Source organism: Chiroxiphia lanceolata, chromosome 24 (assembly GCF_009829145.1).
Source record: "Chiroxiphia lanceolata isolate bChiLan1 chromosome 24, bChiLan1.pri, whole genome shotgun sequence".
Lineage (NCBI taxonomy): Eukaryota > Metazoa > Chordata > Aves > Passeriformes > Pipridae > Chiroxiphia > Chiroxiphia lanceolata.
In genome coordinates this window covers 2,906,387-2,923,105 of record NC_045660.1, presented here as the reverse complement: position 1 = coordinate 2,923,105, position 16,719 = coordinate 2,906,387, and the positions used below count along the sequence as shown (strand labels likewise).

Here is a 16,719-nt window from a genome sequence, read left to right as displayed (position 1 = left end):
TCTGACAGGAAAGATTTCAGAGAGACTCTCAACCACATCACAGCATTCCTTCACTGTCACCTGGAACTCCTAACCATTAATTAATTAATGTACTATTATTTTTATGTTTCTACTTTTTACTGGGAAAAAAAAAAATCCTAAATGTACATGGGACTTTTGGAACCAAAGACAGGAAAAGCAACTACCTCAGCCACTGTGAGAACACAGAATCGAGAGGGGTGTTCAGGATCCAGCCCTTCCAATTTCATTCCAACTTTAAATCCATTCCGGCCTTGTGGGAATGATTGATACTGTGAGGGGGGGAAGAAACATTTGCTTTCAATTCCTAGAGACAAAATCTATTGCAGAGCAGTCATCAGATGTACTCAAAGCTTCAAATGTTCAACTCAGAGAAGAAAATTCTAGCCCCAAGTGATTGCTGCTCCAAGAGACAGGTGCAGGTTCAGGGATCAATAATGGCATGATCACAGGATTTCAGATTTGTTATTCTAATTAATCTCTCAAAAACACTGAACCACGAGCCTGTTGCAATTAGCTGTGAACAAATCTTTGAGCAGATGCAGAAATGAGCTCTTCTCAAACACAAAAGAATCCCTTTCCCAGCCCAAAGCAGAAACAGAGCTGGGAAAGCTCAAATTACTTTGTCTGTCAGTCCAGACTCTCCCCAGAGGTAACCTGGCATCTTCAAATGCTGAAAGAGACAAGGCAGGTTTGATCTGGAGCCCAGTTACTCCAGAAAACATTTGTGTTTTTCATTTTATTTGCAGTCTTAATCCAAACGAAACAAGTGAAGTGTAGTAAGGGCTTAAAATAAACCTGACCTGGGATTGTAAATGGCTTTTTGACTCTCTGCAGGACCTGACCTTCCTGCTCAGCTCACTCTGGAAGGACCAACAGCCCTCGGCTTTGAGGAGCTCCCAGGGAGCTGAGTGTTTAATGTGCAGGAGCAGCTTCCCCAGGGCTGCACTCACCTCTGCCACCTTCACTGAAGGGACACAGCTCCCTCCCTCCTCCTGCCAGACACTCACTGAGTCAGTCCACAACATTCCCAGAGCTGACTGACTCCAGTTTCCCACAGGGAAGGCTGGAAGGGCTGTTGTACAGCCACAGATATGTGACTGTCCCTCTCCAGCAGCCCTTGGATGTTCCCTAACAGCCCATTTATCCAGAGCAAAGCCGATCCAAACAGTCGCTGTTTATTTGGGAGTGAGATCCAACCAGCATCTTTAATACCCTGGGTTGGGATGAGACTCCCAGGGCAGGTGCCTCATTCCACAGGAACATGTGAGGGTTTCTCTGCCTGTTTGCACCAAAACAAGTCAGAAATGTTACTGCTGGCTTGGGGGTGGTCTCCAACCCCACCTCCACCGAGCCAGAAATCCTGCAGTGCCACCTGAGAAAAACAGAGCAAGGGAGTGGAAAAAGCTGCCAACCTCTCTGAACAGTTTGAGGGGAGCAGCTGGCATCTGTTCCTCTTCCAAGTAGGAAACCCAGTTCCATACCTTCTTCTTTCCAGGGAGCACTAATTAATCAAAAACAAAGAGGAAAAATCAATGTTTCTCCCCGATGCTTCCCGCTTTTCTCCTCCTCTCTCTTCTCCTTCTCCTCCCACGTACACTCCAGCTGGTTTGCTGTGGCACCACCCCAGAGGAGGCAGTGTTACCCAACTTTTGAGGGAAAGGAGGAATTCCAGCAGTGCTCATTCCTCACTGAATGAAAATTTGTCACAGGTCAAATGGATTGTGGCACCCGTATTCCCTGGCAAGATGCCCATGGAAAGGTGCCAGTGGAAAGCCTGGACAAGGCAGAATAACTTAAAAATGTGGAAATTAATTCCTTCTCCTGGTATTTCACAGAGGAATAAAGGGTTAAATATAAACTAACAGACAGCACAGAGAGGCATATAACTGCAGCTGCAATAAACCTAAAATACAGTAAATGAAAAACCAAGTGAATTTTCATTCAGTTCACAAGATTTTATATATATATATAGACACACACATATATTTATAGCCTTCTAATAACACAATGCATCTATTAGAGAGGCAGCTCCCAGATAATGAAAATAACTTGGATTCATTCTAGAACCACAGTCATACACACAGAAAATTACGTTTCAAATGTACATTAAACATCTCCCCCCAGTAACACACTAACTCATTTAAGGTATGTAACACATTTAAGTCACAGTCTAGAATCAATCTCATTGTTTACAACTTATTTTCTCTTTAGCATTATAGGCTCTGGCTGTGAAGCTCTCCAAAGTCAATGGAAAGAAGATTCTTATTGTCTTCAGTGAGCTTTGGATCAGGCTGGCTCCTTCCAGATCCTCACACTGTGCCCACCATGCAGGGAAATCCAGGATATTCCCACTAATACATCCCAGAAGCTGCCTGTGGTAAGAGGGTTATGTACCTAATAAGCTACTCTGGATGTGAAATGAGCTCTACTGTCCTTTCTTCTTCTGTTTATTATTATTATTATTATTATTATTCACTTTATAATAGCTACTTAAAAAAAATCTATAAACATTAAAGAAAAGAGACTCTGAGCTTAGCTCACCTTGTTTTATTGGTTTAGTGTTTCTGCGGCTTTTCATATTATTTGATTTATTCTTCTCCTAGACACAGATATGTTAAAAAGAAGTTTAGCAAGGTTGGTTTTCCCTCCCTCTGATCATCTCACAATGCAGGTACAATAAGGATGGAACAGGTAACTACTAACAGGACTATTAGCCAGTATTATGTCTCTTGAATAACCCTGCAAGAACAGCAGTAGGGAATGCTACACAGATAACTTTGATCCTGCAGTATCCCAAAGTGCTTTACAACTTATTTAATACATACTCCTGGAGTTCATTTAAAGGTGGCTGCAGAAGAGCAGCCCAGGTCCAAAATCTCCATTACAATACAGAGGATTTGCTTTCTGCAGTGCAGGATTTGCTCCTCACGTCAGCAGCCTTACTGTAATTCCATTTTCCTTTCCCTTTCTCATGCCCCTCCATGCCAGGGAATGGATAGAAGGGGAAAAAAAGTCATTGCTGAAGGCCTGAAGGAAGCAGAAGCTTCAAGGAACTCCTGTCATGGATGAACCCCCCACCCCAGACCACTTGGTTTCCCTGTGCCACACTCCAAGCCCAATTCCCAATTCTCATTCACATTTGTTCTGTGTGCTTTTCACACTCAGGTTTGATTCCTCCCAGGTTGTCATTTCTCAAAACAAACCGAAAAAAAAGCCAAATGTGCAAAGCAAAGGTGCCACCAGACACGTCCCAGAAGGGACAGGGGGGCAGTTCCTAAAGAGGAGGAGGAGAAGGGGGAAGAGAGAGATTTCAAGGACTTCTGAAAACATCCCTCCCCTAAAACATCTCACCCACATCACAGGGAAAAGCTGAGCAAGGAGATGAGTTAAACTGCTCCTGACATCAGAGGCTGCAGCTCGAGTGCCCACCAACACCTCCACAAGTGGCTCAGCTGTACAGAACCATGTGTAAAATGTGAATATAAATGAAATGGCTCAAGAGACACACTGCACGGGCAGGGGCAGAGCCCAGGGCTGCACAAAGGGTCCTTAACTTCAGGAAAGTTAAGGAAAGATCAGCTCAGGACTGAGGAACTTCTATTTATCCACCACTAATACAGGTTTCTGGTTGAGCATTCTCACAGTGTACATGCAGGTACCTGATAAAACCCAACCAAACCCCGTGGTTTGGCACTAATCTTCAATATCACAAAACAGTGCTTGACTGAGAGAAGGTATTTTGGAGGCATGTGGTTTTATTACTGTGAAATAGAGCTGGTGTACAGGGCTGTAACTACCCCTGGAAAGTTACAGTCTGAAAGCCTGACTTTCACTTCACATGAGCTATTCACTGACCCCTGTAACTCCTCAGAGCAGGTATTCCCACCACTGGTGTCAATCAGGATCAGCCCCAGACCATTCCCTGGGTAGAGAACGACCTCCCTCAGCTCAGTTTGCTCTGCTCGAGGAACTCTAAGACAAACAACTACCCCTGCTTTTCACAGCTCTCTTTAAAGCAAGGACATGCAGCCTCGTTTACCTCATCCTCATATGCATTTTCCTCCTCATCCTCCGAATCCAGAGGGAGTCTTCTCTTCCTCCGGAGCCGTCTGACAGGTCTGCCAGCCTCAGTCACCTGACAGCCACTGCTGGTAGGAACATTTCTATTATTTCCCCTGTTTCTGCAATCATCTGGAATGTCTCTGACAGCATTAAACAGCCAAAATTGAAAACAAAACCGAATTAAAAGTGCAACACTCCTGCAGTGTCTCTGGGGAAGAACGAGGAGGCCTGGACTGAGAGCCTGGAGAAGTGAAGGGTGTCTGCAGGATTTGCTGGATATAGAACAGTTACACTTGCTCTCAGGAGTTCATTCTACTCACAGCAACACTCTTCTCTGTCACAATGTTCCCTTTAAACATTTTTAAACAAAACCCAGGAAAAATCTGGGGTTTCTTTACCTGTCCCTGTGCTGCTGGGAGCCTGTCTGAGTACAAAACTTCCCATTCTCAAAGCAATCCATCTGCTCACAGGTTTGGGATTCTGAGTAGGACACGCCTGGTCTGGGCACTGTGGAAGCAAAAAACAAGACAACTATTAAATTAAAATGTTAAAACACATCTAATTACGTAATGAGTTCTGTCAAAGTCCTTTACAGACTTTCACTGAGTGACCCTCAAAATCCCATGGAGAGAGGTGTAATTATTATCTGTGTGCTGACCCACCACCTCAGCAGAGAAAAACCCCTTTTATCTGTAATATTTTAATTTTGAAGAAACCCTGCCCCCTGTAAAAGTGACAAAGGAAGATATAATCTTAAAGCTACAACCAGGACACAGTTACAAATCTCATTATATTTATTTATTCTTAGTAACCCTTTAACTGGAAAGACAAATGTCAAACAAGTCCATCTTGTTTCGATGCTTTTAATACAGCTGGCTAAATTTAAAAGCTTCTGCCTTTATATATATTTTGTACATATGAAAATCCTTCATAGGCAGCTCCTAAAAACAGCACATTATTGATGGGAGAATAGAAACAATAATTTCTATACCTAGCAAGAGATATATACAGATCTTTCATCTGAATGAAAGCACGAAAATGTAAGGAATAACTCCAATATATGACATATATTTACTTTCTCCTGAGTTCTTCCTAATGCAAATTAATTTGTATTTGATATTTTAACAAAACCCCAGGCATCTGCACTGTCCTGAGGGATAATTTGCTCCAGTAATCTGACATTCAAATCATGCACGGGGGCTTCTGTGTGTACATTTTCCCTGCTCTGCATCAGTGGCACCACTCGTGTGCACTGGTTTGATCAATCCAGTTTTTAATGCACCATTAAACACCTGAAAAGAAATAAAAAAAGAAAAAACACAAAGCACCACTCACAACCCAGATATGAGACATGAGTCACCTGGCTTTTATTTAAAGCCTTTCTCAGTCTCCTCAGCAGCACTTGGACTAATCCTGATGAGCCAAGTGATGTTTTCCATTGATATTTCATTGCTCTCCATGGTCCAACAGGGATGTTGGACTGTCCTTGCTGGAATTGGGCACTCACTGCCCATGAACAGTCCACACATTCCTGTATCACAACCTAAAGTCTCTCCATGCCCTCAGGGACCAACAATTCCAGGCAGGGAAAAGACAAATCAGGGAAGACTTGCAAGAGCCAAGAGCTTCGCTACTCAAATCTGTCCAACAAACACAATTCTATTTATCACAGTTACTTCCCTAAAATCCCAGCACAAGCAGGACCCCTCCAGCTGCCAGAAGACCCCCAGCAGACAGAAGGGGCACATTCCACAGGAATTTGTCCTGTGTGACCCCCAGCTGGAGCTGGATGGGCTTGAAAGCCCTCAGAGCACAGTGACAGCTGTGCTGCATCAACACTGCAAACATCTGGAGCTGCCAGGGGCCAAGTGGCTCTCAACCCATCCTCGAGGACACTTGTTCTGGTGGGAAATGAACCTCCCAGAGGAGCAGAGGAATGTGGGACAGGCAGAGGGAATACTGCTGAAGAACAGTGACACTGAGGAATAACCTGCTCTTCTTTGTTTGGCACCCATCCCCTGCACACACACACACACAGAGAAAATCCAGATACAGAACAAGGAAACCTCTCCAGACACACACAGGGCAGCAATGGAAAAGGAATGATACGTGGCAGACTTCAGAGAGTCTTCCTTTGAGCTTAAAAAACTCCCTAGGCTATGCAGGAACACTTCACTGGTGCAGATAAAATCACTAAAGTGTGTTAAATAGTGTCAATATGCAACTTTTATTAGTCCTGACCTGCAAATGCGACCGAGCACTAGAAAAAAAAGAATATAAATTTTAAATTAAAAAATCACCTTTCTGATGAGCAAATAGCTGCAAGGATTACTCATTCCTTGATCTTCTTCACTATCTGCAATATGGAGCTACTGAACTCCGGAATGAAAGAGGCAAGTCAAAGGTGGCTGCATTTGCAAGCTCTGCTCCAAAGCTTTTATTCCAAGCACTTCATTAGTCTGAGATCTTCCCTCATCCATCCGTGCTTTGCTCAAACCTGCTGAACTCAGTTTAAAAGCATCTGCTTCACCTCTGAGGAAGAGCTCCTCGATGAGCTGAGAAGCACCATCCTCCTCCTACTCCTGCCTGCTTCCTGGGCTTGGGATCCTGCCTCCAGCACCCTATCAAAGCCTTATCCCAAACGTTCTTCCTCCTCTTTCCTCTTCTTTATCTAAAGCCTGTATTTCTTAAAGCTTCAAAGGCGCTGGACTTGCTTCTAGAAGGCTCACTCACTTCCTCCTCTGCAGCCCTGAAGAGACAGAACACCACTTTCATTTCAGCACAGAGAGAAACAATCTGTTTTGAAGGAACAAGAATTCTAAGGGGACTCAGCTTCCTGGAGGATTCACCTCCCTCAATCCCCAGGAGAGCAGCAGCATCCCAGTGCACATCCCAGGGATGGGATGACTGGGACAGCTCAGTACCACGGGCAGTGGAAGGAGCAGATCCAGAGCTCCACGTGCTGTTCTGGAGCAGAGCTTGTCCAGGAGCCAATGTCACCGTGCAGGAGCAGGGTAATTTTTGGGATAGTGACACTCTTGCACGTGAATCAACAGTTCTGATTCTGCCCAAACCAGCAGAGACAGAGGCTGCTGCTTCCTCCTGCAATAACCTGATGATGTGACCCCAGCCAGGTGAGCTGGGCAAGTCCAGCCCCAAAAACATATAAATTAACATCAAAAAACCAACCAGAATCTTTATTACCAGTCTTTGATCTGAGGCCTGGCTGATTGTGGAGGCAACCTACAGTTTCATCCTGAGGTTCTCCAAGGCAATATCCCTCATTCCTAAATTCTGGAATTGCACAACTGCTACTGTCGGCACTGCATCTTCCTTTACACAACAGAGCAGATTTGATAATACAAAATCCACGCAATCCCACAGAAATAATCTGTCCTTCCTGAGATATTTTTGAAATGAATTAAGGAAAAAGATATTTCATTGTGCACGCAAGAAATGGAACAGAGCAGGAAGAGAGGGGGGTAAAAAGGATTAAACAGCAAACCCAAAAAATAAGTATTTGGCATCTTAAAGTGGCTCCCTGGGCAGCCAGTTACCATATTCCAGCTGGACATTCCTACCAGACCCATCAACAGAGGTAATCAGGGCCCTTATACTTGGTCATTTAATATAAAACAACACAATGTTTCTTGGTGCCTTTCAGTCTAATAAATAATGTGGTGCTTTGCTGATTCTCTGCTATTATGAGGAATCAATAAAAGTGAAGCTGTTTCTGCTGGTTAAGAGGCAAAACACTTCAGATGTTTAAGGAGCAGGAGGGTAATGATTTGGGTTAAATACAGGGCAAAAGTTAGCAAAATAATAATCCAAAGGAGTCAGTGGATCCAATTCCATGGAGGAGGAGAAGGAGAAGAGGAAGATTATCAACACCTGCAGAAGGTGGGGGGTCTGGTTCTGAATGCCTGATGTGGTACCAACAATCTGATTTTTCAGAGCTCTCGAGCCCCTTCAAGTCCAATTTATTTCACTTCAAATTGATCTTTTCCTCCCCAAGACTGAGAATTGCAGCTTTGAGGGCAACTCCGTGTCTTTGTTTCCAGCCATCGAGAGCACAGTGGAAGGGAACAGCTCAAGGTCATTTGGGAACCACTCCACACACATTCACCCCCTAACACTGAACCCCATGTCTGTGGCCATCAGACCTTGCTTGTGATTCACACCAGAGCTGTTGTTGTACCATGAACACATAAGGTACAGCTGCCAAAAACTGCAAAACCAACCACTGGTGGGAACAGAACATAAAGACTCAACTCCACAATCTGAGAAAATTCATCTTCCAGAGGAAATGTCTTTCTCATGCTGGATTGAATTTACTGGGCTTTGTTTTCTGAGTATTTTGGGTGGACATTTCTGAGAATCAGGGAGATCAGGCCCATAACTTCTATTAGCAGAAAACAATCACTTAAAACACTTCCTGCCTGTAGAAATCAATTGAGCAAGAAATTAGGAGGAGAGAGGGAATATCACCAGGCTTTCAGAAACATTACTAACATTTCACCACTTCCTTGGTAATGCCAAGCCAGTTGTTTTTAAAACAAAGTCCTTCCTCTGCACAATTTCTAGTTGCAAACTGTAGAATATATTGCAAATATTCTGTGCTGCCACAGGCTTGGTGGCCACTCATGTCCTGTGTCCTTGTTTCTCACTTGTATGTTGTTACCAGGTAAGGTACCAATCCAGTCTAGAGAGTTGTTGGAGAATTTACTTCACACTGGAGAACTGTCAAAAATCACAATGCAGAACAGAATCTTGAACTTAACCAGAGAAGACCTGATACAATAACGAGTCTTTTCCATTGCTGTATTTTATAAATCCACTATGACCCATAGGAAAATATAATAAAGTAATTACTTTTCTTATATGCTCCCTATCAGTAAAATCTACAATAAAATCAGATAACCCAATAAAAGGAAGCAAATGGTGCAATTAAGAGAGAGACCAGAAACTAACCTGAAACATTTTGAGGAGCCATAGTCAGGCCCAAATGTTCCTCATTTGTCCCAATTTCTTTTCATCTTTAACATTTTAAGGCTCAGAAACATTAAGGCAAACGAAGACACAACAAAACTGAGATGAGTCATTCAGTCCCGAGCTGCAGATTCTGATTTATGAAATGATAAATGACTGCCAGGTTGGCAGAGATAATGGGGCTTAATTAAGATGCTCCCACCCAGACCTCTGTGCTTTATCTTTAGACAGGGAATTCACAGGTAGAGGTCAGGAATACTCAGGTTTTTGATCTCATTTCTGCCCCTGAGCCAGTGCAGCCTTGGGAAAACGCTTCATCATTCCTGCAGGAAACCAGCTTTGGCTTTTAACATCCACCTTGCCTTGGTTAGGAGACCAAAAATAAAGAAAGAAAAAAGGCACAAATTCACACAAACAAACAAAGTGTGAGATAAATGGGTGGATAGGGGTTCACTCTATTTCTCTGAACACCATCGGAACTAATGGGAAGACAAACATTCCAACAGAAATCCCATTTCAGGCACTACCAGGTCGACTTCCGACGACATGAGGATTTCAGTGTCTCTCTGTGAGGGTAAATGTGAGAAACACAACGGTGCAATAATCCCAAAGACTGTAAATCAAGTAATAACACGAAGTTTGCAGCCCTTCTGTCTGAGCTTCCATGGACCAGGAGGTAAAATTCCATACGAGAAGCAGCTGGCATGGAGAGAACCACCTGAGCCTGGGCTGTTCTGGGAAAAAACGACTTAAAAATGAACTTCCTTCCCCAAAACAGAGAGGGGCACTGGGCAAAGCTGGTCTTTTCCTCAGAGCACTCAGAGCTGGCACTGGGAGCTCTGTGCATCCCCAGTGTCCCGTGAGCTCCGGCAGCAGCGGCTGCCACCCGACCTGTCACATCTGCCAGGCACTGCTGTGACATGAGTGAGGGACAGAACTGCAATTTAAACAGAAACACACACAAAACCCTCATGGCTTCTTGCAGCAGAACAAATCTGGTCTCAGGAGCTGCTTCCAACACTTCCCAGCTCAGACACAGCCACCTCTGCTGTGACGGTGACTGATGATTCTTTACTCACCCATCAGAACCTTCCGCTCACCTCAGGCAAGTGATATTTTGCAAGGCTGAACTAATACCATCACCCAAAAAAAACACAGCCTCACCTGCAGGAACCTCATCAGTCAGGGACTGAAATGAACTTTCAGAGCCTGCAACGGAATTGTGCCAATGCCTGAAGTGTCAGTAGCCACTGGCAAGCATTTAATGGCGTGATGAGATTTAAGTGCTTTCACTGCCCGTGAAGGGGGAAAAGAGATAAAATTCAGAATTGAGGAATCCCGAGATCCACCCACTGCACCTCCTGCTAATTTTTGTAATGACAAATCAAGGAAAATATTGCTCAAAATATTGAAAGATTAGAGGGAGAAAATGGTCTAAGGATGGAGAGGGATGGATGCCTTTGGGGTGGGACGGGCTGCTGAGGACAAGCAAACACGTTCTGTCAGTTCTGCCACTGGGCTGCAAGGTAAACTCCTTTGGTTTTCAGGAGTTTGCAGTGCTGTTGATTTGTCACAGGACAGCCTTTCCAAGCCTGCCCTAAGCACATGTTAACACAGGAATTAGGGTGTGCTGGGAGACAGACACGGTGGCAATGCGACCTCAGTCAGTTCCTAAGATCAGACAGCAACACTGGGAGTTTACCCCAAACCAGCAGCTCAGCCCAGTATTAAGTCCAAACCCATTGTAGCCCATAAGCTGCTCTCTCCTGGTTTCCAAAGTAGAATCATGGAATCCTGGAATGGTTTGGTTTGGATGGGATCTTAAAACTCATTCAGTCCCACCCCTTGCCATGGGCAGGGACACCTTCCACCAGCCCAGGTTGCTCCAAGCCCCATCCAACCTGGCCTTGGACACTTTCCAGGGATTCCAGGGGCAGCCACAGCTTCTCTGGCCAACCTGGGCCAGGGCCTCCCCACTCTCACAGGAAGAATTCCTTCCCAATATCCCCTCTAAGCTGCCCTCTTGTCAGTGGGAAGCCATTCCCCTTTATCCTGTCAGTCCAGGCCCTTAAAAAATCTCTCTCCATCTTTCTTGCAGGCCCTCTCCAGGCTCTGGAAGGCTGCAATTAGGTCACCCTCAAACTTCTCCAGGCTGAACAATCCCAGTTCTCTCAGCCTTTCAAAAGCTTTAAAAGCTACAGCATAAATAGGGTTGTCAAAACAAATCCTGTGTGATTCATGAACACAACATCTACCTGTTTGCTTAGCTCTACCCTGCATTTATCCCATCACTTCGCTGGATTCAATCAGAAATTAAAAAAAAACAAACCACAAAACAAACAGAAGATGAGCCAGAAGATGCTAAACCTGGTAATAAAACACCCATTCCTCGGGAAGTATTTTACCAATAAGTTGAAGCATTCTCTGGAAAGTAATCTGCCAAATTCAGCAAAGCACATCTGCCCTCACACCTCACCTGTGGAGCACAGTGAGTGCTGCTAATTAGGAGAAACGGGGGTTTGGAGGGAACTCGTTTGCTTTGGCTGCTAATTGATTCCACGTGTCAGAGCCGTCCTTAACAAGGAGATAGTTGCTCATTTTCCCCCCAGTTCCTAATCCAGGTTTTCATCCCACTTTGCCACCTTCTTCCTGCCCCTCCGCCCAAGCAGCACATGTGGAGGGCTTGAGAAAAGGTTGAAATAGATTAAAAATTATATAAACTATGGGAGAAAGGGAACAGTGTTTGGAGGGGGGAGAAAAACCAACATTGCAACTCAGGAACCACCACCTTATTATTTCAGAGAAAGACTGTAAAGGTCCAGAGTAACCAGTGCTCTGAGTCAGTCTGGCTTTGACCCAGTCTAACCATGTTTTTTCCTGATATTCAAACTATGCAACTCTGATAATAATAATAAAAATAACGGGATTTAAGCCTCCAAAGTGCTTTACTGTGCAGAGGTGAGGCGTGGACTGGCACATGGACACTCCACACCCTCATCCACATCTCCATCACCACGTCTCTGACAACACTCATGCTGGGATTCTTGGTATGTCCTGTGTTGGACCCGATGATCCTTGAGGGTCCCTTGCAGCTCAGGATATTCCATGAGTCTATGATGTCCATCATCACCCTAAAGCAATCTGATCCCATGTCCCAGTGTTGCTGCACATCTCGCCTCCCAAAAAAAATATCAGCACTCACATGGAAAAGGACAAGGTGTTTATACTGAGGCTTCACCCTCAAATTTATATCTCCCACCACCAATGGAATATATTGTTAAATGCAGAAGTGTTTAGACTAAAAGCTTTGCATGAAAATATAAGTGAGATAAGGGAGAGCGAGACCTTCTCCTTCAGATAAACCAACAAAATTTTAAGCACATTATAAAGCAAAATTGCAGATGCTGCTTTAAATAAATTGTAGATGCTATTTTTCATAATTGACCTAAAGCCTTAAAATTTGAGTAAACAGAGAATTGGTGGTAAAAACTGCAGACAAAGAGCATGGCTGGGGCAAGGAAAACAGCCCCTGAGGGGTCAGCGGGTCAGGAATGGTCTGCAGGGCACATCTGGCTGTAACAACACACCCTCAATAATGGCAATAAAACCCCCAAAGATGACATAAATTAACTCTGGCCAGGAATGAACAGAGCTGGCCCTGTACAACCTGCCCACAGTTGCACCCAGTTGTCCTCAAGCAGCTCCAATCCAGCTCCATTTCCACCCCGGCATCCACCAGGAATCACAATTCATTTCACACGCGTTCAGCTTTAATGGGATTATTTGCAGTGTGAGGCGCAATCAATTTTAGGGCAAAATCTGTGCACAGAGGCCAAAAATGTCCTCTGTTTTAATTGCATCTGTAATTACTTTATAAGACTACAACCCAGCAAAGTACCCCGGGGACTCCTATTAATCATTATTACGTATCTTACATTGCCAAGCAGGAATACTCGCTGAGGAAAAGACTGTTCCCATCCTCAAAAATATGGAATTTAAATAGATTACGGATCATAAAGTGGGAAGCAAAACACTGACGAGACCACGACGGACTGTTCCTAATTGCTGTGTGGGAAGAAAAGTTTGAAGCACCAAATACCCGTTTTTCCCTTATTTTACTTCTGTTTTATTATATATTAAAAAAACCCCACAAATCAGAAAGGTCTTTTACAACTTGGCACAAAATATCAGAGCTCTTTATCCCTTAATCCCAATTACAGGCCAATGTGCGTTCGGTTTTGTTCCTTTATAAACTTGTCAGGGCGGTAATTGAATAAATCGAATGTTTTCACATTGAAAATCTAATCCGCCTCCTTGTGGCACCAGGAGTCCATCAAACTGTCCCAAATCCCTTTCTCCTGACCCCAAACATCCCCCAGATTGTCCCGCACCGATCCCAACCTGCGGACGATCGATACTTTTGGAAGATTACATTTATCCCTCTGTTTATTTGCCACCGACTTTTCCCTCGGCTCGCAAAATCCCCGGTTCCATTAGTTCTACTCTTCGGATTCGCTGCCAGAAAGTTTGATGTTGTTTCGGCCTTTTTTTTTTTTTTTCATGTAAAATCTCTTCCAACTGAAATGTTTCTGGGGTTTGGGTGGGGAGGAAAGTCTACAAGAACTCTTTCCACCGCGCTGGATTTATATATTTGTTAGTACTTTGGAGTTGTCACACTCCCGAGGAAGTTTCACCAGCGCCGCGATAACCCCGATTTTCCCCACCGCCTTTCCCTCCCACCCCCCTTTTTTGCGCCAAAAAAAACCGGGCAAAACCAAACCCCAGAAAGCGTGGACATTTTACGATTTATTTTATTAAACTTAAACCCGCGCTTTTCGCTCGGTTTGGTGGGGTTTTTGAGGGGGGTTTAAAGGCTCGCCCCGCGGGGCCGCGGGCTGAGCGAGCCCTGAGGCGGCGGCGCCGCCATTTCCCCTCGCGGCGTCCCCCACCTCCTCGCCCCCCCCCAAGATGGCGGCGCCCCCCGGGCCCCGCGGGCCCCCCGCACTCACCGGCCGGTCCCGGCCCGGCCCCGCCGCCGCCGCCGCTCCGGGGCCTCCTCGCGGTGCAGCTCCGGCAGCGCTGGAGCCCCCCGGGCCCGCCGGGCGGGGAGCGCATGCGCTGGGAACGGGAACGGGAACAGCCCCGGCACCGCGGGGAGGCGGCGCTGGGTGCGATGGGGAGAGGGATTGGGGGGGGGGGGGAATGGGATGGGGGAACTGGGATGGAATGGGATGGAGGTGGGATAAGGGAGAATGGGATGGGGGAACTGGGATGGGAGGGGAATGGGGATGGGACTGGCACTGGGATGGGGGGAACTGGGATGGGACTGGCACTGGGATGGGAGGGGAACGGGGATGGGAACGGGGATGGGACTGGCACTGGGATGGGGGAATTGGGATGGGACTGGCACTGGGATGGGAGGGGAACGGGGATGGGACTAGCACTGGGATGGGGGGAACTGGGATGGGACTGGCAATGGGATGGGGGAACTGGGATGGAATGGGATGGAACTGGGATAAGGGAGAATGGGATGGGAGAACTGGGATGGGAGGGGAATGGGGATGGGACTGGCACTGGGATGGGGGGAACTGGGATGGAATGGGATGGAACTGGGATAGGGAGAATGGGATGGGGCAACTGGGATGGGAGGGGAACAGGGATGGGACTGGCACTGGGATGGGGGAATTGGGATGGAATGGGATGGAACTGGGATAGGGAGAATGGGATGGGGGAACTGGGATGGGAGGGGAACGGGGATGGGACTGGCACTGGGATGGGAGGGGAACAGGGATGGGACTGGCACTGGGATGGGGGGAACTGGGATTGTGATGGGGCTGGGATGGGACTGGCACTGGGGTGGAACTGGCACTGGGATGGAGATGAAACTGGGACAGGGCTGGCACTGGGGCATGAAATCATTGGGACAGCGATGAACTGGAGTAGGGCTGGCACTTGGCCAGGCAGGTACTGGAGCAGAGCTGGCACTGGAATAGGGATCATCAGAGACAGAGAGGCACTGGGATGGGGCTGGCACTGGGATGGGCAGGTACTGGGGCAGGAGGTTACTGGGACAGGCAGGGAGTGAGATGGGAATGATCTGGGACAGGCAGGGAGTGAGATGGGAATGATCTGGGACAGGCAGGCACAGGGGTGGGAATGAGACTGGGATGTGTCTGACACTGGGACAGGCCCACCAGCACATGTGGGGCACTGGGAGCGCTTGGAGGGGGCAGATGTGGGTCTGGGGGCACAGCCCCATCCCCGGTGCTGCTCCCTGAGCCAGCCAGATGAAGTCTGGGCAGAACCGTAGGCATTAGGGCACATTCGTGGCTGAGATGGAAATTTGGGAAGTTCGGGAGGTTTGGGAAGTGGAGCTGTAAATCACATCCAGCAGGTCGGGACTGTGCTGGACACACCCACGAGGAACAGAAAATATTGCCCCCTCTCCTCTGCATTTGTTACACTTGTTTTTCTTCTCACCTGGGAATGTTATTACCCTTTGTATTTGAGTTTTGGAGCAATAAAAGAGGTGGGGATGGGATTCTTTAACGATGTGTCGGGTGTTTTTGCCACGGTGAGCAAGGAAGGAGCACCCTGAGCTGTGACAGCTTCAGTGGAATGGGATTTTGGGGAGATAATAAATGAGGTTTGCCCCATGAGATGGGTACCCCAACCCTAAATCAGATTTTTGGGGCTGTTTTTCAGTGCATTTGGGTAGATATTTCCAGCCTGCAGCTGACTTCTCACTTTGTATTTAATTATTCAAACAGAAATATTAACTTTGGAATATTGCAGAACTGTTGCAGACGTTCCACTGATCTTCCTCTTTGGCTACACATGATAATAATTATTGTTAACATTTTAAATTATTACCATTCTTGCCCTGGCTTCACACCTGCTGCCAGGTAAATCCCTGGTTTCAGGAGCCTGTGGTGCCAGCACTGGGATTGCAGCAGCTCCAGGCTGGGAAAGGCCAAGTGCCCACACCAGTGAGCCACGTGAGCCAGAGGTTTTCATGCAAAAACTCCACTTTTTTGTGAAATTAGTGGGGGAGACTCACTCAGTGACGCTCATGAGACAGAAAAAACATGAAATGATGCAGCAGAGCCTCTACTCCAGGTAGTAAATCACCAGTACTCCTGCAAAGGGAGTATCCAAACCCTGCACTGCACTCCCAGGAATCGCCATCGCTCCAGGTGCTCGCTCCTGAAGGATTTTTGGGCTTCCCTCCTTTCACTGCACACAGTGACAGATTTTCCACATACCTCCAGAGGCCTGTCCTCAGGTATTTAGGGAAGGGATGTTCCTCCCAGAGGACTCACTAAAACCCAGCTCAGTCTTTAGGAGCAGCCCTGGCAGCCAGAGTCACTTTTGTAAAGTCTCTGCCTGGACTTTATCATTTGCAGATTTTCTTAAAAGCTATTTTTCCATTAATTATCCCCCATTAGCAAACATCTTGCCTCGCCTGGTTTGCTTCTGTACTAAGATTAAGCAGCAAAAAGGATTAAAAAATGTCATTATGAAAGCCTAAGATGTTAAAGCACTAAATATATATAGCTGGAAAAGGCTTTTCCTTCTAAAGAAATTAAATATCACTTCCACAGAGCTTTCTCATGCTGCCGTGGTAATTTGACATTTGATAAAGTC

The 16,719-nt window shown here is 46.2% G+C and overlaps 1 protein-coding gene across 5 annotated transcripts in view; it reads right to left on the bottom strand.

The window, feature by feature from the left end:
- LOC116797870 (lethal(3)malignant brain tumor-like protein 3) overlaps positions 1-14,149 on the bottom strand; it is a 41,034-nt gene extending 26,885 nt beyond the window's left edge. For 3 of the 5 annotated variants that reach the window (XM_032709760.1, XM_032709762.1, XM_032709763.1), the window contains exons 1-6: positions 14,082-14,149; positions 4,482-4,590; positions 4,061-4,169; positions 2,563-2,620; positions 1,434-1,522; positions 186-290 (exon numbers count right to left, since the gene is read on the bottom strand). In XM_032709760.1, coding sequence (XP_032565651.1) covers positions 186-290; positions 1,434-1,522; positions 2,563-2,620; positions 4,061-4,169; positions 4,482-4,543 — 423 coding nt within the window. In that variant the 5' untranslated portion in view covers positions 4,544-4,590; positions 14,082-14,149. Of the gene's footprint in view, positions 1-185; positions 291-1,433; positions 1,523-2,562; positions 2,621-4,060; positions 4,170-4,481; positions 4,591-14,081 lie in introns of those variants that run through there. The other 2 variants (XM_032709761.1, XM_032709764.1) reach the window with 2 other exon arrangements.
- Between the last annotated feature and the right edge of the window lie 2,570 nt (positions 14,150-16,719).